Source organism: Balaenoptera borealis (genome assembly GCF_965194805.1).
Source record: "Balaenoptera borealis genome assembly, chromosome: 2".
In the NCBI taxonomy this organism is placed as follows: domain Eukaryota; kingdom Metazoa; phylum Chordata; class Mammalia; order Artiodactyla; family Balaenopteridae; genus Balaenoptera; species Balaenoptera borealis.
Genome location: NC_138867.1, coordinates 169,204,496 through 169,226,647, shown reverse-complemented (window position 1 = coordinate 169,226,647; position 22,152 = coordinate 169,204,496). Strand labels below are relative to the sequence as shown.

The 22,152-nt window shown below is 42.2% G+C and overlaps 2 protein-coding genes across 5 annotated transcripts in view; one reads left to right on the top strand and one right to left on the bottom strand.

Moving 5' to 3' along the window:
* Positions 1–22,152, top strand: part of LOC309622987 (olfactory receptor 2T27-like) — a 214,183-nt gene that overhangs the window by 173,834 nt on the left and 18,197 nt on the right. The gene's annotated exons all lie outside the window — the stretch shown is intronic.
* The window catches only part of SH3BP5L (SH3 binding domain protein 5 like), a 31,068-nt gene continuing 10,076 nt past the window's right edge, over positions 1,161–22,152 (bottom strand). For both annotated transcript variants that reach the window (XM_082379475.1, XM_082379476.1), the window contains exon 7: positions 1,161–21,795. In XM_082379475.1, coding sequence (XP_082235601.1) covers positions 21,349–21,795 — 447 coding nt within the window. In that variant the 3' untranslated portion in view covers positions 1,161–21,348. The remainder of the gene's footprint in view (positions 21,796–22,152) is intronic.

Below are 22,152 nucleotides of genomic sequence, written 5' to 3'. Positions count from 1 at the left end.
AGGGTTCTCCTCATCTCCTAAATTATTTTTTTAATTTTTTATACATTAAGGTTTGCTCTTTGTACTATAAAGTTTTATGGGTTTTGACAAATGCTTACTGTTTTTTATTCACCATTACAATATTACACAGAAGTTCACCAGCCTAAAAATTTCCCTATGCTTTACCTATTCAACCCTTCCTTCCTCCCTCAGATCCCTCGCAACTTCTAATCTGTTGAAGGTCTCTCAATTTTGCCTTTCCCAGAATGTCATACAATTGGAAATTTTTGTTATTTAGCTTTTTCTGGATGGCTTCTTTCACTTAGCAATATGCATTTAAGATTTGTACATTTATTTTCCTGGCATGGTAGCTCATTTCTTTTTATCACTGAGAAATATTCCACTGTATGGATGTACCAGTTTGTTTATACATTCCTATTAAAAGTCATTTTGCTTGCTTCCCACTTTTGGTGATTATGAATAAATCTGCTATAAACATTCACATGCAGGTTCCTGTGTGGACATAAAATTTCAAATCTGTTGTGTAAATGCCTAGGAGCATGATCGTGGGTCATATGGTAAGATTACGTTTAGTTTTGTAAGAAAGTGCCAAACTGTCTTCAAAGAAGCTGTACCATTTTGCATTCTCATTATCAGTGAGAGTTCCTTTTGCTCCACATCCTTTCCATTAGTTGGTATTATCAGTTATTTGCACTTTAGCTATTCTAATAAGTGTGTAGTGGTATCTTATTGTTGTTCTAATTTGCAGTTCCCTAAGGACATATGATCTTAAGCACTTTTTCATATGTTCAAATAATTGCCATCTTTCTCAGTGAACTGTCTGTTCAGATCTTTTGCCCATTTTTAAATTGAGTTGTTTATTTTCTGGTTGAGTTTTAAGAGCTTTTTGTATATTTTGGATACAAATATTTTATCAAAAATCTGTTTTACAAATATTACTCTAGTCTTTGGGTAAAATTTGTTCATTCTCTGAACAATGTCTTTAGCAGAGCAGAGGCTTTAATTTTAACAGGAAAATTTTTATTTTTTTGTTTCATGGATAGTATTACAGATGTTGTATTGAAAAACACATTATCAAACCCAAAGTCATGTACATTTTCTCCTATGTTTTCTTCAAGAAGCTTTATAGTTTAGCATTTTCCATTTAGGTTTATGATCCATTTTGATTTAACTTTTGTGTAAAGTAAGGTCTGTGTCAAAGTGTTTTTTTTTTTTTTTTGGATATAAATGTCCAATTTGTTCAGTATCATTTGTTGAAAAGACTATCCTTTCTCCATTGAATTGCCTTTGCTCCTTTGATAAAGATAAGTTGTCTATGTTTGTGCAGGTCTATTACTGGGCCCTGTATTCTGTTCCACTGATTTATGTGTCTGTTCTTTTGTCAACAGCACACTATCTTGATTACTGCAGCATTCTAGTAAGATTTGAAATTGAGTAGTGTCAGTCCTCCAAATTTGTTCTTTTTCTTTAGTATTGTGCTGTCTATTCTAGATATTTTGCCTTTCCACATAAAGTTTAGAATCAGTTTGTTAATATCCACAATAGCTTGCTGGTATTTTAATTGAAATTGCATTGAATACAAAGATCACATTGGGAAGACCTGACATCATAACAATATTGAGACTTCCAATCCATGAATATGGAATATCTCTCCATTTATTTAGATCTTCTTTGTTTTATTCATCAGTTTTTTATAGTTTTCTGCATATAGATCCTTAATATATTTTGTTAGTTATGCCTATTTCCTTTTTTAGGGTGTTATTGTGAATGGAATTTTTTATTTCAAATTCCAATTGTTAGTTGCTAGTATATAGAATGTAATTCTTTTTTTTTTTTTTAACTTTTGGGTTTATTTTATTTATTTATTTATTTATTTATGGCTGTGTTGGGTCTTCGTTTCTGTGCGAGGGCTTTCTCTAGTTGTGGCAAGTGAGGGCCACTCTTCATCACAGTGCACGGGCCTCTCATTATCGCGGCCTCTCTTGTTGCGGAGCACAGGCTCCAGACGCGCAGGCTCAGTAACTGTGGCTCACGGGCCTAGTTGCTCTGCGGCATGTGGGATCTTCCCAGACGAGGGCTCGAACCCGTGTCCCCTGCATTGGCAGGCAGATTCTCAACCACTGCACCACCAGGGAAGCCCTTGTAATTCTTTTTTAATACCATTTACTTTTATGTTCTGATTATGGTAAATTATATAAAATATCATCTTAATCATTTTCAAGTGTTATATTCTCATTGTTCTGCAACCAATCTCCAGAACTTTTTCATCTTGCAAAAAAAAACTCTATACACTTAAGTAATAGCTTCCCAGTTTCCCTTCTCCCAGGTCCCTAGTAGCCACCATTCTATTTGCTGTTTCTATGAATTTGACTACTCTAGGTACCTCATATAAGTGGAATCATACAATACTTGTCTTGTTATGAATGATTTATTTCATTTAGTATAATGTCCTCAAGATTAGTAATTGACTTTTGTATATTAACTTTGTATCCTGTGATCTTGCAATATTTGCTTAGTTCCATGAATTGTTTTGTATTATTTTGTTTTTTTGTGTGTCAATTCTTTGGAATTTTATATATACACAATTGTATCTTCTGCAAATAGTTTTCTTTCTTTCTTTCTAATCTTTAGCCTTTTATTTCTTTTTCTTGTGTTATTGCACTAGCTAGGATTTCCAGTACAGTTTTGAAGAAGAGTGCTAAGAGAAGACACCCTCACTTTCTTCCAGCTCTTAGGAGAGCATCCAGTTTTCACCATTATGTATGATATTAGCTGTAAGTTTTCTGTATATTCTTTGTCAAACTGAGGAAGTTTTACTTTATTACTAATTTGCTGAGAATTTTTATCAGGAATGAGTGTTGGATTTTGTCTGTTTTTCTGCATCAGTTAATATGATCATATGATTTTCCTTCTTTAGTATGTTGATGTGAATAATTACATTGATTTTAAGATGTTGAATAAGCCTTGCATACCTGGAATAAATCTCACCTGGTTGTGGTGTATAACTACCTTGTTTGATTTGATAGGTTACTATTTTATTGAGGATTTTTTGAATTTATGTTCAAGAGAGATATTGGTCTGTTGTTTTCCTTTATTGTGATATCTTTATTTGGTTTTAGTATTAGGATAAAGCTGGCCTCATAGAATGTGTTTGGAAGTGTTCCCACTGCTTCTATTTTCTAGAAGTGACTGTGGAGAATTGTTATATATTCTTTCTTAAATGTTTGTTAGAATTCACCAGTGAAACCATCTGGGCCTGGTGCTTTCTTTTTTGGAAGTTTAATAATTATTTTTTCCATTTCTTTAATAGATATAGAACTATTCAGCTTATCTATTTCTCCTTTGTGAGTTTTAGCAATTTGTATCTTTCAAGAAACTGGTTCTTTTCATTAAAATCATCTAATTTGTGAGCATGGAGTTTTTCATAGTATCGCTTTATTATTATTCCGATGTCCATGGGATCATCAGTAATGAACATTTGATATTGGTAATTTGTGTCTCCTCCCTTTTTTTCTTGGTTAGCCTGGCTTATCAACGTTACTGATCTTTTCAAAGAACCAGGTTTGGTTTCCTTTGATTTTGTTTTCTACTGGTTTCCCATTTTTAATTTTATAGTTTATTATTCCTTTTGTTCTGCTTGCTTTAGGCTATTGCTTTTCTGTTCTGGTTTCTTAAGGGAAAACCTTAAGTTACTGATTTTAGATTTTTTTCTAATATATACATTAAATGCTATAAATTTCCCTCCATGCATTACTTTCACTGCATCTCACAAAACTTGATAAATTTTATTTTCATTTATTTCAAAAACATTTTTGATTTCTCTTTAGACTTCTTAATACATTGATTATTTGTTTTTTTGAAATGATAATTTTTTAATTGAAGTATAGTTGATTTACAGTATTGTGTTAGTTTCAGGTGTACAGCACAGCAATTCAGAATATATATATATATTCTTCTTCAGATTCTCTTCCCTTATGGGTAAAAGATTTTTGTTTCATTTTCAAATATATGAAGATTTTCCAGCTTCCTGTTATTGATTGCTGATAATTACAAATTGTGGTCTGAAACTATACTTTGATTTCTAACCTTTCAAATTTGTTAGTATTAAAATGTGCATAACATAAAAGTTACCATCTTAACCATTTCTAAGTGTAAAGTACAGTTTTGTTAAACATATTCACATTGCTGTGCAACAAATCTCCAGAACTTTTTCATCTTGCAAAACTGAAACTCTATACCTATTTAGTAACAACTCCCTATTTTCTCCTCTCTCCACCTCCTGGAAACTACCATTCAACTTTCTGATTTTATAAATTTGTCTACTCACATAAGGTACCTCATATAAGACAGTATTTGTCTTTTTGTGACTGACTTATTTCACTCAGCATAATGTTCTCAGAGTTAATCTGTGTTGTATCATGTGCCGGAATGTCCTTTCTAAGGCTGAATAATATTCCATTGTATGTATTGTATATACCACATTTTGTTTATCCATTCATCTGTCAATGGACATTTGTGTTGCTTCTACTTCTTGGCTATTGTGAAGAGTGCTGTTTTGAAAACAGATGTGCAAATATCTCTTCAAGATCCTGCTTTCAATTATTTTGGCTATATACCCAGTAGTGGAGTTGCTGGAAAGGTACTTTTTATGACCCAGAAGTGGTCTTTTTCAGTGAATATTCCACCCAAGTTTGACATGTTGTTGGATGGAGTATTCAAAAAATGCCACTTAGATCTAGTTACTTCATAGTTCTATTCAGGTCAAATATATCTTTATTGATTTCCTGCCTGCTTGATTGGTCACTTACTGACAGCAGGTGTTGGAATCTCAACTATAAAAGTGAATTTGTCTATTTCTTTTAGTTCTATCAGTTTTCATTTCACACATTTTGACACTCTTTTGTAACATACGTGTTTAAAACTGCTGTCTTCTTGGAGAACTGACCCCATTATCATTATTAATAATAGTACTCCTTTTTATTCTTGATAATTTTCATTGTTCTAAATTCTCTTTGTCTAAAATTAATATAACTACTCCAGCTTTCATTTGATTAGTGTTAGCATCCTATATCTTTCTCCCTCTTTTACTTTTAACTTTGTAAGTCATCAGGGTCTTTATATTAAAAAGAGTTTCTTGTAAGTACATATTTGGGTCTTGTTGTGTTTTTTTTATCCAAAAGATAATTTTGTCTTTTAATTGGCATACTAAGATCATTCACATTTAAAGTAATTATTGACATATTTAAATTAATATCAACCATGTTTGTAACTTTTTTCTAGTCATTGCTAGAGGTTTCTTTATCTGCCCTCTCTGGTGTAAACTGAGCATTTGAAATAATTCTATTTGATCTCTTCTCTCTCATTTCTACTTCCTTAAAAAATTAGCTGTTGGGCCCTGGTGGTGCAGTGGTTAAGAATCCACCTGCCAATGCAGGGGACATGAGTTCGAGCCCTGGTCTGGGAAGATGCCACATGCCGCAGAGCAACTAAGCCCGTGCACCACAACTACTGAGCCTGCACTCTAGAGCCTGTGAGCCACAACTACTGAGCCTGCATGCCACAACTACTGAAGCCCATGCATCTAGAGCCCATGCTCCACAACAAGAGAAGCCACTGCAATGAGAAGCCCGTGCACCGCAACAAAGAGTAGCTCCCCACTCGCAACTAGAGAAAGCCCGTGCACAGCAATGAAGACCCAACATAGCCAAAAAAAAATAAATAAATATAAAAAAAATTAGCTGTAGAACTTACAATATACATTTTTAAATAATTTAAATCCACATTCAAATGACACTATTCCACTTTATACATAGTGCAGGAGCATGGATGACAGAGTTATCCATATGCTTAATCATCCAATATATTGTTGCTATTTTATAATTTTAAACAAATTGTTATATTTTAGATAAATTACAAGAAAAGATTTCTTTTAATTTAATATATTTCTCTTGCAGTGTTCTTGTTTTCTTCATATAGATCCAAGTTTCATTATCCTTCATTATCCTTTATCATTTTCTTTCTACTTTGAGAAAATGTTTTTAACATTTCTGCTGGTGAATCACCTCAGTTTTCAGTTGTCTGAGAAAGTCTTCATCTATCCTTCACTTTTGAAAAATAATTTTGTTGATATAGAATGCTAGGGTTTTTTTTTCTTTCAAAACTTTAAATATTTCACTTCACTCTCTTCTTGCTTGCATGGTTTCTGATTAGAAGTCGCTGTAATTCTTTACCTTGTTTCTCTATAGTCAAGGTAGGTTGGTTTGGCTTTTGTTTTCTTTTTTCCTGACTTCTTTCAAGATTTTCTCCTCTTTAATTTTTTGCAATTTGAATATAATACCTAAGTGTAGTTACTTTGGGTATTTATTCTGTTTGATGCTGAGATTCTTGGAATTATGATTTAATGTCTGCCATTAATTTTGGAAAGTTCTTGGCCATTATTACTTCAAGTGCTTATTTTGCACCAGTCTCCTTCTCTTCTCTTTCTTCTGGTATTCCAAATATGCATATGTTAAATGCTTTGAAATTGTCCCACAGTTCTTGGGTGTTCTGGATGTTTTTCAATTCTTTTTTCTTGTTGCACTTCAATTTGGGAAGTTCCTACTGACCTATCTTCAAGATCACATTTCCTCAGCCCTGTCAAGACTACTGAGGAGCCATTCTTTATTTCTGTTGCATCACTTTCCCTTTTTATTCTTTCTCCTGGATTTTCTGTTACATCTAGCCTTTCTTTTTTATCCTTTCTTAAGTTTCCCTCTTTCTTCTGCATTATCCAACTCTTCTCGCATGATGTCTACCTTTTGCACTAGAGCCCTTAATGTGTTAATAATAGTTATTTTAAATTCTCTGATAATTTCAACATATGAGTCTGGTCTGATGCTCATTTTGTCCCTTTAGACTGTTTTTTTTTTTCTTTTTTTGCCTTTTTGCATGATATGTAATGTTTGGTAGAAACCTTAAAATGTTTTATCCAATAATAGGAACTGAGGTAAATCCTTTAGTATGAGGATTTGAATTAACCTGACTAGGATTTGGGCTTTGGAGTTGGGCTTTGTTTAATGTATTCTAAATTTATAGATACTAGAGGCTTCAAATTCCACTAGTTTCCTTGTTTTTGTGACCTTTATTACTTTGGGCTTCCCTAAGTATTCCTCCTCAGAGAGAGCCTTTGTCTTGTAGCTCTTTTAACTGTAATTTACGATTAGTATATTGGAGCACATTGGTGTGGTTGCAAGGTGTGGGGAGGAGAAGCTATAATCTTCCAATTAAATTTTAGTCTTTTAGTGAGCCTGTGACCTTCACAAATGTTTCTTCTTTTATAGCTTCAAAACCCTCCCTCCTTAGGTGAGATAGGAAAACTAGAAAGGGCTTGGGTTGGAAAAATGTCCTTCCCCTGGTGGAATAAGCTCTGGTAATGTGTTTTCCCTGGATAGTAGTCTGTTATGTAGAATGCCCTGGGCAAACCTCTTGGGATTTCTGGAGTTGAAGCCCGTAAGAGTAAGGGGTTCCTTGAGATTGTGGCTCTAGGAGTTTCTCAATCTCACACTGATCCACACTCAAACTCAGGCAATTCATCAAAAATACCATATAAGTGTTTCTACCAGGTTATGGCTCAAGTGCCTTCCAGGTTAACAGATCTTGGCTATGTCCTCTGATTTGCCTGTCTCTCCAGATTTGGGGTTGGCAATTTTCTCTGAAACTCAGTTCTCTGATGAGTCCAAGAAAAGTCATTGATTTTCAGTTTGTGCAGCTTTTTCTTGGTGTATGGATAGGACTGTAAGAACTCCAAGTTCTCCACATGTCTGAGTTGAAATTAGAAGTCTTCTAGGATAGGGATCTTAATAATAGTATATTGCTATATATTCGAGAAATTGGGGTTTTTTTTTTTTAGTTATTTAATGAATCAATATGGTTCTAAGAATTTTATTAATATATCAGTTTATTTTGCAAAATTTTAGGCTTCTTCTAAATCAAAATATAATTTCTAGAGGAACAAACCTCTGATATGTATTTTCTTTTCTTTTTTTTTAATATTTATTTATTTAGCTGCACCAGGTCTTAGTTTCAGTACACGGAATCTGTGTTGCCACGTGAGGGATCTTCGCTGCAGCATGAGGGATCTAGTTCCATGACCAGGGATTGAACCCAGGCTCCCTGCATTGGGACCATGGAGTCTTAACCACTGGACCACCAGGGAAGTCCCTCTGATATGTATTTTCTCCAACATCACTAAGGAATTAACTCAATTCTGACACAATCTACCTGAAGATAGCACCAGATCCCACAGGTTAAGGGCTCAGTCCTACAAAACTGCCCCTACCTCTTTTCAGACACCAATCCTAAGTCCAAGTTGTCACCCATGCTTTTGACCTATCAGCTATAGATGGGTTTCCATGACCCCTCCTTGGGCTTGATTAGTGTGCTAGAGTAGCTCACAGAACACAGATAAATATTTTACTTACTGGATTAGAAAAGGATATAACTCAGGAAATGCCAATGGAAGAGATGCATAGGGCAAGGTATGTGGGAAGGGGTGCAGAGCTTCCATGCTCTCTGGAATCTCCATTCTCCCAAAAACTCCACATGTTCACCAACGTGGAAGCTCTCCAAACATTCTGTTTGGTTTTTATGGAGGCTTCATTACATAGCCATGGTTTGCCACTGATGATTGCACTCAATCTCTAGCCCCTCTCTCCTCCTAGGGGATTGGGGGTGAGGGTGGTGGTGGACTAAAAGTTCCAACTCTTTAATCACATGGTTGGTTCCCCTGGCAACCAGCCCCCAGCCTTGAGTTACCTAGAGGCTTTCCAAAAGTCACCTCATCAATATAATGAAAGACACGTTTATAGCGCTTATCATTTAGGAAACTCCAAGAGTTTTAGGAGCTCTGTGCCAGGAACAGGAGGAAGACCAATGTATATCTATATATTTTATAAATCACAATATCACAAAAGCCAAAATCAATATGTTGACTGAAAAAAATGCACAACCTAAAAGCTGAGAATCATGATTTATTTGGCAGACTTACTGAGGACTTTAAGCCCAAGATATAGCCTCTCAGATAGCTCTGAGAAACTGTTACAAAAAGGTAAGGAAGGACCCAGGATATATAGTTTTTGCTGAAAAAAAAAATGTAGTCGGACATCAAAATATTACTGCTAATCACAAAAAACAGACATCTCAAGTTAATGACTTTACTGCTTTTCTGTATATGGGAAGATGTAAAAGTCTGTGCTCATTGAAATTATTCCTTTGATATGCACCTTAACTGTCCTGTTTTTCTCCAGTTCCCCTCAGGGTGCACCTTCGGGGCAGCTGCAGTGGCTGATGACTTTATGGCCACAACATATTTTGTTTACTGAAATGGCAGGTGACATTCTTTGTCCGCAAATATATTCCCCAGGCCTGGGTCTTTTTAATAACATAAACCATGCAGTATGGTGCACAGCTAGGTGGAAGCTCCTTGCCAGCAGGAATTTTGTTGCATGCACTGCAATAGGGCTCTGGAGAGGACTTAAGGCCTCACTCTTCCAAGTGTGACACAGACACTCTGGCCCCAGACCCACTAAGTCAGAATCTGTGTTGTCGAAGAAAACTTAATCAGTCACTCTACGAAAGAAATGGACAGTTTTATTTGAGCCGAATTGAGGATTATAACCTAGGAACAGCATCTCAGAAAGCTCTGAGATCTGCTCTGCCCAATAGAAGTCAAAGCACATTTATGTAAGTTTTTTGAGACAGAGGGCTGTATATTAAATGACGTATTATCGACAGTTTACACAATCCAAATCTGCAAGTATGAAGTAGTGGGTCATGTGACCCCTTACAAAATCAAGAAAGTGGTTTATCTTTTAAGCAGTTGTCTTGTTGATGCTAGGAGAATGTTGCTCTTCAGGGTTGAGCAGGTATTTCTGCCAATGGGAGAGGTTTGGTTGATGCATAACACAGATACACAATGCACAGAGAGGGGAGAGCAGAGGCCAAAGGGCAGAGAAATTTTTTTGTTTAAATTTTTCTTGTCTTGCCATAAAATACTGTGGAAAATTTTTTTCCACAGTGTGTTAATAATGTCCCCACTTGATCCGTGGAAATGACAACCTCAGAGACACAGACCAGACTAAAGCCACTTAACATCCCCAGTGCAATGTTTGGACCCTGAAGACCACCCACTGTGAATGGGGCATTTATGAGGTAATTGGGGAAGCTTTAATTTGGCCTAATAGATAAAACCAAGAAATTATAATGACACTGTGCTTATGCTCCAAAGGCTCTATTTTTCAGAAATGCATTATGAAAATAGAAAGAGCAAATCCAAGCTTCTGCCACCTCCCCTGACAATGTTCATGGCTACTGTTTTTTCCTACAGTTAAAAAAAAACAGGCCTAAAATGGAGTCACTTGTGCTAAGCCCACATCACCAAACCATGGCTTAATACCTAACCTAATTGCAGTTTCAACCTTCCCCAGGAATGTAGTCTTAACCAGTCAATTTGGAATTTTCTGGTCAGCACCAATGATGTGACCTGCCACACAGAACCTTTCCATCTCCAAAAGGAAGACGTAATCTGCTCTTTCCTTATCACTTCCCCCTTCTGTCTATAGAAGCCTTCCATTTTGTACAGCTCCTTGGAGCTCCGTTCTTTTTTAATTTTGTACTGTTTTTTAAAATATATTTCATTGAAGTATAGTTGATTTACAATGTGTTAGTCTCTGGCATACGGCAAAGTGATTCAATTATATATATATTTATCATATATATATTATATATATATATAATAGTTTGCATCTGCTAATCCAAAACTCCCAATCCATTCCTTCCCCAACCCCTCCCCCTTGGCAACCACAAGTCTGTTCTGTTCTCTATGTCTATGAGTCTGTTTCTGCTTCGTAGATAAGTTCTTTTGTGTCATGATTCCACACATAAGTGATATCATATAGTATTTGTCTTTCTTTTTCTGACTTACTTCACTTAGTATGATAATCTCTAGGTTGCTGCAAATGGCATTATTTCATTCTTTTTTATGGTTGAGTAGTATTCCATTGTGTGTGTGTGTGTGTGTATATATATATATATACACATATATATATATGTATATATATATATTATATATATATATATATATATGTATATATATATATATATACATATATATACTACATCTTCTTTATCCATTCATCTGTCAATGGACACTTAGGTTGCTTCCATGTCTTGGCTATTGTAAATACTGCTGCTATGAACATAGTGGTGCATGTATCTTTTTGAATTATAGTTTTGTCTGGGTATATGCCCAGGAGTGGGATTGCTGGATGATATGGCAACTCTATTTTTAGTTTTTTGAGGAAGCTCCATACTGTTTTCTTAAGTGGCTGCACCAATTCACATTCCCACCAACAGTGTAGGAGGATTCCCTTTTCTCCACACCCTCTCCAGCATTTATTATTTGTAGACTTTTTAATGATGGCCATTTTGACTGGTGTGAGGTGGTACCTCATCGTAGTTTTGATTTGCACTTCTCTAATAATTAGTGATGTTGAACATCTTTTCATGTGCCTATTGGCCATCTGTATGTCTGATGGAGAAATGTCTGTTTAGGTGTTCTGCCCATTTTTTGATTGGGTTGTTTGGGTTTTTTTGTTATTGAATTATGTGAGCTGTTTGTATATTTTGGAAATTAAGCCCTTGCCAGTCTTGCTGTTTGCAAATATTTTCTCCCAGCCTGTAGGTTGTCTTTTCCTTTTGTTTATGGTTTCCTTTGCTATGCAAAAGCTTATGTTTTATTACATCCCATTTGTTTATTTTTGCTTTTATTTCTATCGCCTTGGAAGTAGCGATAGAAGTTTTCTTAGACTGACCTAAGAAAACATTGCTACGATTTATGTCAGAGAATGTTTTGCCTATGTTCTCTTCTAGGAGTTTTATGGTGTCATGTCTTATATTTAAGTTTTTAACCCATTTTGAGTTTATTTTTGTGTATGGTGAGAGGGTGTGTTCTAACTTCACTGATTTACATGTCGCTGTCCAGCTTTCCCAACACCACTTGCTGAAGAGACTGTCTTTTCTCCATTGCATATTCTTGCTTTCTTTGTCAAAGATTAATTGTCCATAGATGTGCGGGTTTATTTCTGGGCTCTCTATTCTGTTCCACTGTTCCATATGTCTGTTTTTGTGCCAATACCACACTGTTTTGGTTACTGTAGCTTTGTAGTATTGTCTGGAGTCTGGGAGAGTTATGCTTCCTGCTTTGTTCTTTTTCTTTAGGATTGCTTTGGCAATTCTGGGTCTTTTATGGTTCCATGTAAATTTTAGGATTATTTGTTCTAGTTCTGTGAAAAATGTCATGGGTAATTTGATAGGGATTGCATTAAAGTTGTAGATTGCTTTAGGTAGTATGGCCATTTTAACAATATTAGTTCTTCCAATCTTGGAGCTCCTTTCTACTTGCTAGATGAGATGATGCCTGATTCATGACTCGTTCAATAAAACCAATTAGATCTTGAAAATTTACTCAGTTTAATTTTCGTTATTTAACACTATCTATGGTCTAAAATACCCAGAACTCCCTCTTCCAGGGCACATTGTAAGTTGCACTTCCCACTCCTTTGAAGTTAGGCCAAGTAACTCACTTTGGCAAATAAAAGGTGAATGAAGTGCAAGTCTTAGGTGCCCCGTATGCATTTCCCACATCCCCTATACCTGCCTATTCTCAGACTCCAGTGAGCATCAGAATCACCTGGAGGGCTTGTTAAGCAGGTCCTTGGTGCCACCCCAGAATTTCTGATCCAGTACCTCTGGAGTGGTGGGATTAGTGTAAGGTGGTGGGACCTGAGACTGTGCATTTATAACACGTTTCAGGTGATGTTTATGTTGCTGATCTGAAGAATATACTTTAGGAACCAGGGTTCTAGAAGAATCTTCTCTGGGCCAGAGTCTCTGGGCGATGCTTCCCCCCTACTGAGCCATGTTTAAGATGAAGGATGGGTGAGAAGCAAATATTTCTTCTGTCCTCATTGCACTGAGATTTTCATGCTCATAACTGAAAGAGTATGTCCCACAAAGAAGCACAAAATTCTCAGAACCCACAAGTCCTCAAGAAAACAACAATATTTTGATTAGAGAGGCTTGTTCAGCTTTGGCTGGGTTCCAGGCACACATATCCTCACGGAATTAATGGTGCAGAGCTGCCAAGAGGTCCTTGGGCATGTCCTAAGGCACATTCCCCTTGGTCCTCTGCTACCTGGTAATAGGATAGCTACTTCCAAGAAAGAATTCAAGAATTTCCTAGGATGGCAACCCCTCTCCCCTAGGTCTTCCATGGGCCCTGCCTATGTCTTGAATTCACTCTATTAAAAGCAAGACAACAGGCCCAAAATATAGTCACTTATGCTAAACCCCAAGGACTTAAAGTAGTTTTGGCCTCTCCCAGGAATGGACTTTTAAACCAACCAGGAATTACCTGGTCAGCACTAGTGAAGTAATCCGCCTGATAGAACTCTGCAGCCCCTAAAGGGAGGTGACCTTGCCACAACAGTCCATTTTTTGCTAATATGTCTTCCTTGCTCCTGCTCCCTTCTGCCTATAAAAGTCTTTCATCTGTACACCTCCTTGGAGCTCCTTTCCATCTGCTAGATGGGATGATGCCTGATTCATGAATCATTGAATAAGGTCTTTAAAATTTACTCAGTTGAATTTTGCTTTTTAACAACTCATAGGATCTGGTTTTCTATTACTGGATATCAAACACTGTTGGAGCCAATGGAGGGTGGTGCATGTCTAAGACAAGATTTATCAGTAATTTCCCTGACGTCAGAGCCATAAATCTCTGGCCAGCAGACGGCTACAGAAGGTAGGCAGCGCCAGGAATGGTCCCACTCCTACGAACCTTAAGACAGGTCAAGATAAGGGAGGGCTATAAATCTGACTTGGCTCAATTAGTGTCCAGGCACCTCTGAGCACCATCTTTGCTACTAGCTCAGTCACCTGGGGGTGATTTCCTCTTCTTATCCTTGTGGTCCCTCCCCCAGCTGAGTGCACACAGCTATCTTCACATCTCACTTCCTCTCTTCTACTCCACTTCTTTCACTTTCTCCAATTCCTGTGGTTTCTCTAGTTGCAGTGTTTCCTCTTATCCCTTTCCATGTATGTGTCCAGATCAATTTTCCTGTCTTTCAGATTCTGCCTTTTTGCCTGTCACATTCTCTCTGGATGTGTCTTTAAAATAGATTTTAAAAAAATAATTCAATTCAGATTAAAAATGAATAGTATACCTAAGATGGCTGGTTAACTAAATACCTGGCTGCATTTTTTTTTCTTTTTTTAACCTTGAGTTTGGTTTTTGTTGGTTCTGTGAAGACATAGCTTTCCTCTCTCTAAGGCCCCATGACTTTCTTGTTATTGACAGGTCCCTTCCTACTGGGTAGCCACAGTCCCTCTGCTAAGTGCAACTGTTTGAGAGCGAAGCAATAGCTTGTGATTCGAGGCTTTGGAAATCCTGTCCAACATGGAAACAGAGGTTGGGTAAGGATCAGCTGGAAGAAGGCCAAATGGGAGGAGAGTGGGAATTCACACTCCCACCCTGGGGTGCAGGGGCAGGTGGGCTCCTGGCCTCTCTCTCCGAGGAGAGCGGGAGGCTGAAACCACAGCGGCAACACTGAGGTTAGAAGGAGAGAGAGGTGATGTTAAGTGAGGGCCTCTCATTCTCCCCTAAATAGCAGCAGGCCCTAAGAGCCTCCTGCCAGGAAGCCCTTCATGCCAGGAGCTTCCACTATTCCCTCACTCCTCCCCCAGTCCCCCCAGCACTTGTAAGAATTCCTGCATCACCTCTGGAGAAGGCATGACTGAAATTCCCTCCTGTTGGATGTGGAGAGGACCCTTCCCTTCTGCATGTTATCATGGAAATCATAAGGAGAGGGGAAAAGGAACATGGTGGCACACAAGGCATGTGAGATGAAGCAGCAACTAAGGAAGGGTTTGTCTCCTTTTGCCAAACTCCATGGCCCTGATTTTCATTCCATCCTAGATCAAAATGTTCCTCTGTCCTAAATGGGAAAGAAACTCATTTTGCCACCACCTCTTCCCAGCTATGCTGATGAATAAGCTGGTATATCCCTGATGTGTCGTGACCACCACCTGCCTGCCATCAGGAGGGAGAAACCACTGCCCAGCATTCCAAATTCCCTGACCACAGTGGACAGCCATCACCTCATGCCCAAAGCAGAAATGTCCAGCAGCCCTCCACTGCCTCTGGGCTGGGTCCTAATCAACCCTAGCCTTGGTGTTCTCATGCTCTGACCCCAAACACATCCACTATCTCACATTCTCCACCAAAACACCTGACAGGCCCCAACCTCCTCCACTGGCCATATAATTTTAGTGTTTTAGATAACATTCAGAGATTATCTGCCCAGTTCAGCCCCACTTCTTGCAGACTGGAACACCAAAGCCCAGAGGAGCTGAGTGGCTCATCCAATGTGCACACAACCCCCTTGTGGCAGAGGCAGGTCAATGACAGCCCTCTGGATAGTGTGGTCAGTGCGTTTCAGTCCTGAGTTACATCTGTCCCCTTTCACACTCAAGTGTACCACTTTTTTGTTTTTTGGCCACGCAGCTTGCAAGATCTTAGTTCCCCAACCAAGGATCAAACCTATACCCCCTGCAGTGGAAGCTTGGAGTCCTAACCACTGGACCACCAGGGAATTCCCTCAAGTGTCCCACTTTAGACCATACATGACATATAGTCACTGTATTAAGTGACATATAGTCACAATGTCTATTGTACCATGTTAGGTGTTGAGTAAGATGGAGTCAGGGAAGACCCCAGGGGTGACATTGGGCCAGCCCCACAATAAGTCAAATGAGCCTTGGGGAACTTGGGTGGTGGGATTAATTCAGACCTGGCTGGAGAGCTGGGGAACCAGAAAGGCCTTTGGTCAAAATTCCACATGAGCTGGGCCTCAAGCCACAGGCAGAAGTCTAACAGGTTAAGCAGGGGGGAAACTTGTGCCAAGAGTAGCACAAGTGAAAGCAAGTCTGTGGGCAGATGTTTGGTGGAGAGTGCCATATGCCAGGCCCTGGGAACACCAAGATGGGGCAGACACAGGCTTTGGCTAGAAGAGCTCATGCCAGATTTCAGAAGAGTGAAGCATGGGGACAGGAGGACTTGGAGGTGGGGGTCACAGGGGGCGGGGGCAGGGGAGGAACTGGGATTCCTGCTACCACCTCTCTAGCCTAAGGCCAGGGGCTGGTTCAGAGCTTCAGAGAGTATCCCCAGCTCAAATAACCTCCCAGAGCCCTCTTGATTGCATCCCTCTTTAGTTATCTATTTTTTTGCTGCCCTGCATCACCTATTAGCTATGTGCACCCCCGTGTTCCTTACCTGGATGTCCCACCCACGGTATTATATTTTCTGGTGTTCCTAGCAAGCCCTACCACGGTGTTTTGCAATCTGAAAGATCCTGGTAAATATTTCTTAATAAATCACACATACTTTCGCCAGCCAGTGAAATGGTCCCCTGGTGTCCTTAGTTCAGGCTATGGCACAGGGTGGTAGTCTGGGGCTCAGGAGTGGTGGTAGGGAGAAGTCAATGGGATTTCCCAAGAGGGGAATATGGAAGGAGGGTGAGGAAGGGAAAGGGATAGGATACTAGTGAGGTCAATAAAGAAGGTGAGCTCTGAAGAGACAGGGCACACCACAGGCACAGAACATCTGGTCTCAAATGACACCAGCCCCAGCAGACCTCGCCCAGCTTCCACACAGCTGATGGTTCCAATGACATGCAGGGAGGCAAGAGGTCCCTGTCTGTGTGGGGACAGACAGGGTTCAACTCTGGAGTATGGACCCTAACCCGCACCCCACCGTGCTCCCAGGCCCTGCTGCCCAGTGTCCAAGAGGTGAACCTCGTAGTCCTGTAGGACTACCACAGTAATGCCCACAGAGCTGGAGACCCAGATCTCACTTCGCCTGCTTTCTGGTGGTTGCTGCCCCCTGCCGACAGAGCAGGACCATGACAGCACTAGAAGCCCATCTCCCCTCCATGCACAAGGCAGAGTAAGGAAGACTTCCAAAATCATATCCAAAGAGGGAAACCCAGCCCTCAGCGGGGTCTTTATAAAGAGCCTCCTTGTTTAGCACAAGATGGGATGAGGCCTCCTGTCATGAACTTCGCTGCATTCTGAAGCTTCAGAGAACTGCTAACATGCATCATTGTGACTATCAACCTGGCATCGTGCTAAGCACATCCAGATTTTCTCATCATACAGGTCATAAAATCGAAGCATAGAGAAATTTGGGAACTCCACACTTGGAGACATGGAGTTCCTAGGACTGTGGATACTGATCTTATCTCCTAACTGCAGTACTAACAAAGTACAGATCTTCCTAGACTTACAATGGGGGTACATCCTGACAAATCCATCGTAAGTTGAAAATATCCTAAGTCAAAAATGCACTTAGGGGACTTCCCTGGCGGTTCAGTGGCTAAGACTCCGTGCTCCCAATGCAGGGGGCCTGGGTTCAATCCCTGGTCAGAGAACTAGATCCCACATGCTGCAACTAAGAGTTTGCATGCCGCAACTAGAGATCCTGTGTGCCACAACTAAGAGCCGGCGAGGCCAAATAAATAAATAAATAAATATTTTTTTAAAAAATGCACTTAATACACCTAACCTACTGAACATCATAGCTTCGCCTAAACTACCTTAAATGTGCTCAGAACACTTACATTAACCTACTGTTGGGCAAAAACATCTAACACAAAGCCTATTTTATAATAAAGTGCTGAATATCTCACGTAGTTTATTGAATACTGTACTGAAACTGAAAAACAGAATGGCTGTATGAGTATAGAATGGTTCCAAGTGCATCAGTCGTTTACCCTCGTGATCGTGTGGCTGACTAGGAGCTACAGCTTGCTGTCGCTGCTCAGCATCACGAGAGAGTATTGTACCTCGTATCACTAGCCCAGGAAAAGATCAAAATTCAAAATGTGAAGTACGGTTTCTACTGAATGTGTACTGCTTTCTCATCCTTGTAAAGTCAAAAAATCAAAGTCAAACTATCACAGGTCAGGGACAACCTATAATCTGGTATAGATTTGGACCGGGGCAGGGAGAAAGGAGATGCAAAAGCACATTTTCTGAGCATCTATTAGGTGCTGGGCATGAGCTAGGTGCCAGGGAGACTGAGGCCCAGCTGCTCACTTCAGGGGGACACAGCTCAAAAGAAGTCATTACCACTAGGACATATGACATGGGGAGAAGAGACTCCACATCCCCCATAACTTGACCATCTCTTGCTTACTTTAAAATTCCTTGACCATCCTGTTCTCAGCTCCCCTTCCCAGTAAAACTTCCTAAGAGTTGACTACACACACTCCCTTTACTTTCTCACCTCTAGCTCCTGTGAGGGGCTTCCCTCAAGGGCTGAAGAGTTTAGACTCTAGAGTCCAACTGCCTCCATTACCTTCTACAAGGCTAAGGGCAGACTGGGCACCCCTACTATGCCTGTATTCTCACCTGGAAAAAAGCAACTCTGGTGCTACCTACCCCATAATATTGTTATGGGTACTAAATGGATCGATGCATATGCCTGGCACGTGAGACACACTGGGTGAGTGCAATCCACTATTGTTACGATAGGGTTGGGGGCACATTTGCCATGGTTAGCCATTAGCGCCAACCCTCCTGTTCTCTCTCCACTACTGCCTTTTCTGGTAGGTGATTCTGCATGGAGAAACCGGGTGGGCACAGCCTGCTCTTCTTTTCTGGGGTTCCTTTGCACCAGGAGCCTTACAGGTTCCACACTGCCACAGACTGGGTAGGGAAGTATGATCCTGGGGAATCATCTCAGAAAGCCCACTTGCCCAAGGACACAGGCCACACATACACTCACAGCGCTTTTCCAGTGATAAAGGAAGTATTTTGGCACCCATCTGCCTTATCACACTTTGCTTATTTCTCAATTAATAAGCCAGGTCAGGAAAGGCAGTCTCACACCTGGACAGTCTTGTCAAAGGGTACACAGTGGCTCCTAATGGCCCATCTACCACCTGAGGTCACCAGGGTCACTCTTCTGCCCTCCTGTCCCTTTAACTCCTGGCCTTCACCTTGCCCCTTAAAGGTCTTCAGGACACCCTTTTCCCACCAGGTTTCCAGTGGGTCTCCCCCTCCTCCTCCCTGGCAGCACCTTCTCCATCCCTTAGCTGACTCCCTCCTCACCTGGCTACAAATGTAGGTGCACCAGTGGTGAGGTCTGGTCGAGAGCCTTCACTCTCCACTTCCTCAGCTCCTGAAGTTCTCATCTCTTCCCCAACCTGATTCCACCAGATGTTTCACAAGCAGTGGGTCCAAATGTATTCAAACCCCTCCTGACCCACCAATGGGTCAAGCCCTAACTTGGGAGTCACCTTTTATCTATGTTAAATTTTAATTTCAGATAGATGACAAACAACTTAGTATTAAGTATGTCCTTAACACTGCAGGGGCCAAAAACATCGTCTATCTGAAATTCAAGTTTAACTGGGCATCCTGTATATTTGCTAAATCCCACAACCCTACTTGTCCCTCCCCTTTCTTCATGCTCACATCCAGGAATGGCACCATCATCTTGTCTGCACCACCAGTGGCTGACAGCACCCACTCCACCCTGCAGAGCCCTCCTTGGCCGGTAAGCTGGAAGGGCAGGGGGTTGCAGGGCACCACCGACTTGGTGCGCATTCACCCCAGCCCTGTGGCCATAAGCCTTCCCTCCTCTCATTGCCTGGGTTTGATCCATCTCATCCTTCACCTCCCAAGAGACCTCCTCTGACTACTCTATCAAAAGAGCATCCCTCTTCACCCTGTTCCTCCCCACTCTCCATCCTCACCCCCTACTCCTCTTCCCTCCCTGAAAGGGACAATAAACATTATTGTTACATAAACTATTTTATTTAAATAAAATCAGGGGCAGACCCTTTCCCCCCATACACACAGGCACATGCATGCACGCACGCACGCCCACATCCTCCCCCTTCTTCCCTCCCCCCATGGCCACCTCAAACCTGGCGGTTCTCATCATGACCAAACTGCCTCAACCCTGGGACAGGGAGACACCTCCTATTCGAAGGCCTGCTCCTTCCCCAGTCAATGGCAGCAGCACACAGGCCTAGGCACAAGTTATCCTGTCCAGAGTCCAGCTCTCAGCCCTCCTGGGGTGGGACAGGAGGATCGGTGCTCCCGAGGCACCTAGATCCAGTGTGGCTTCCCTACCTTTCCCCCGCCCCACGCAGCACAGGAGTACCACCAGACACCTGAAGCAGCTCCCGATGGAGGGCGGGTTCCCTCACCCCAGGCCAAACCTTCCCCACATCAGCGGAGGCTCTGCAGCCAAACCTGAGCATCCCCCAGGGGATCGTGGACTAGGTATTGTTTGGTTTGGGGAAGAGCGAGGGAGAGCAATTGAGCACCAAACTCCCCAACTCTACCCTGCAGGAGGACGCTGAGATTTGGTTCAGCATCCTCTACCCAGAAAAAGTAAATAAACCTAACTCCGCAGCAGGAATGGCAAGGGCTTCAGCCACCAGGACCTCACTACATCTCCATCCCCCAACATGGACTCACTAGCACCTTGGCAATGTTAAGGACCCAGCCAAGCTGGGGAAACACCACACACACGGGAGTCTGTTTGGAGTTGGTGGTGCCTCCTTTGTCAACGATGAGATTGGGTTTCACCTTCCCTGACACCAGTAACCCTCAAGTCCTGCTTTGAGGCACGCATAGCAAAGTGGCTTAGGTCATGAGGAGGGAGCACTAAAGGGATGGGTGGCGTCTTCCAGAGGCACACAGCCCCACAGTGCAGCTTACATGCTACACACAGGCAGGCTGGCACAGAGGACTGGGGCGCTGCGCTGCTAGGAGGGCTCGGCAGCATCCCTGCCACTCGGGGCCACTCGGGAGATGCATAGGTGGGAGGGGCACCCGTCCATTCACTCAAGCTTGGGGGGGCCAAGATGCCAGGGCCCAGGTCCAGCGCCCACCTTCTCTGATGATATCCCTGTGCCTTCTAGACAAATTTCCCTGAGGGGAAAAACCAGACAGATGGAAGAAGTCAAAAAGAGGCCAGCAAACGGTATCAGACTGTGAGGGGCCAGCAGGCGGAGGGGAGATGTGAGAGCCAAAGACAAGCCTTCTGAAAGGGTAAGGCAAAGAGAGCTGCCACCTGTGGGGGGCAGGGCAGGGTGAGAAAGAGGACAGACTCAAGACACAGCCAACCTGACCTCTCTGGGGGAAGCGAGGACCCGAGGAGAGGGAGCTAGGAGCCTGCAGGGCCCTCCATGGGCCAGTGGTGGTAAGACTGCACCAGCCACCCTGAGCACAGGGCTACAGGCTGATACTGCGCTGGTGGCGGCCGCTACGACCCCCGCTCCGGGGACCCAGCTCCTGGCCATCCAGACTGGTGTGGTCCGAGAGGCCCCGCAGGTGCTCCACGGAGTCGCACTTCTGCAGGTCTGAAGCCACAGTGCGCAGGCTCAGCAGGCTCAGCGTGTCCGTGTCGGGGGCAGGGCCAGGCCCCAGGCTGACACCCTCCTCCAGCCCCCCGCCCTCGGCCCCCTCGATGATCCCGCTGTCCCCATCCTCGCCACCATCAGGCCCGGCCTCGGCCCCCACTGGGGAAGAGCGCAGCTGGCCCGGGGGGTGAGGGAGCTGGCCCCGGCGCCGCGCATGAATCTGCTCGCTGATCTGCTCCAGGTTGCGCAGGGCGACTGAGTAGCGGGTCTTGGCCTGGGCTACCTGCTGCTCCAGCTCTGTCACCTTGGCCTTGTGCTCCTGCAGAGGGAGGGTCAGAGTCAGGTGACCCTCTGGGCAACTATCCGAGGCCCCTGGAGCTGCCAAGTCCTGTCAGGCCCACTCAGCATTCTGCGCTGGGCTCTCCCGTCCCAGGCCCTCGGCTCTGCTCACCACCAACCACTCATCTGCAGTGCTCCACCCAGCCCCTCTCCACTCCTCCTCCTCCTGGGGCCCTCCTTCCCCAGCAACCTTCCCTGCTCCTGCCTGACCTTCCAGGGCCTTCCTCCCAGGTCTTCATTCCCACCCGCTCTTCCTCCTCTCCCCATTGTTCCCTTTCCCTAACTGGCTGATTCCTTTGCCCCATTCTTCCTGGTTTCCCCCAATTCTCACCTTTTC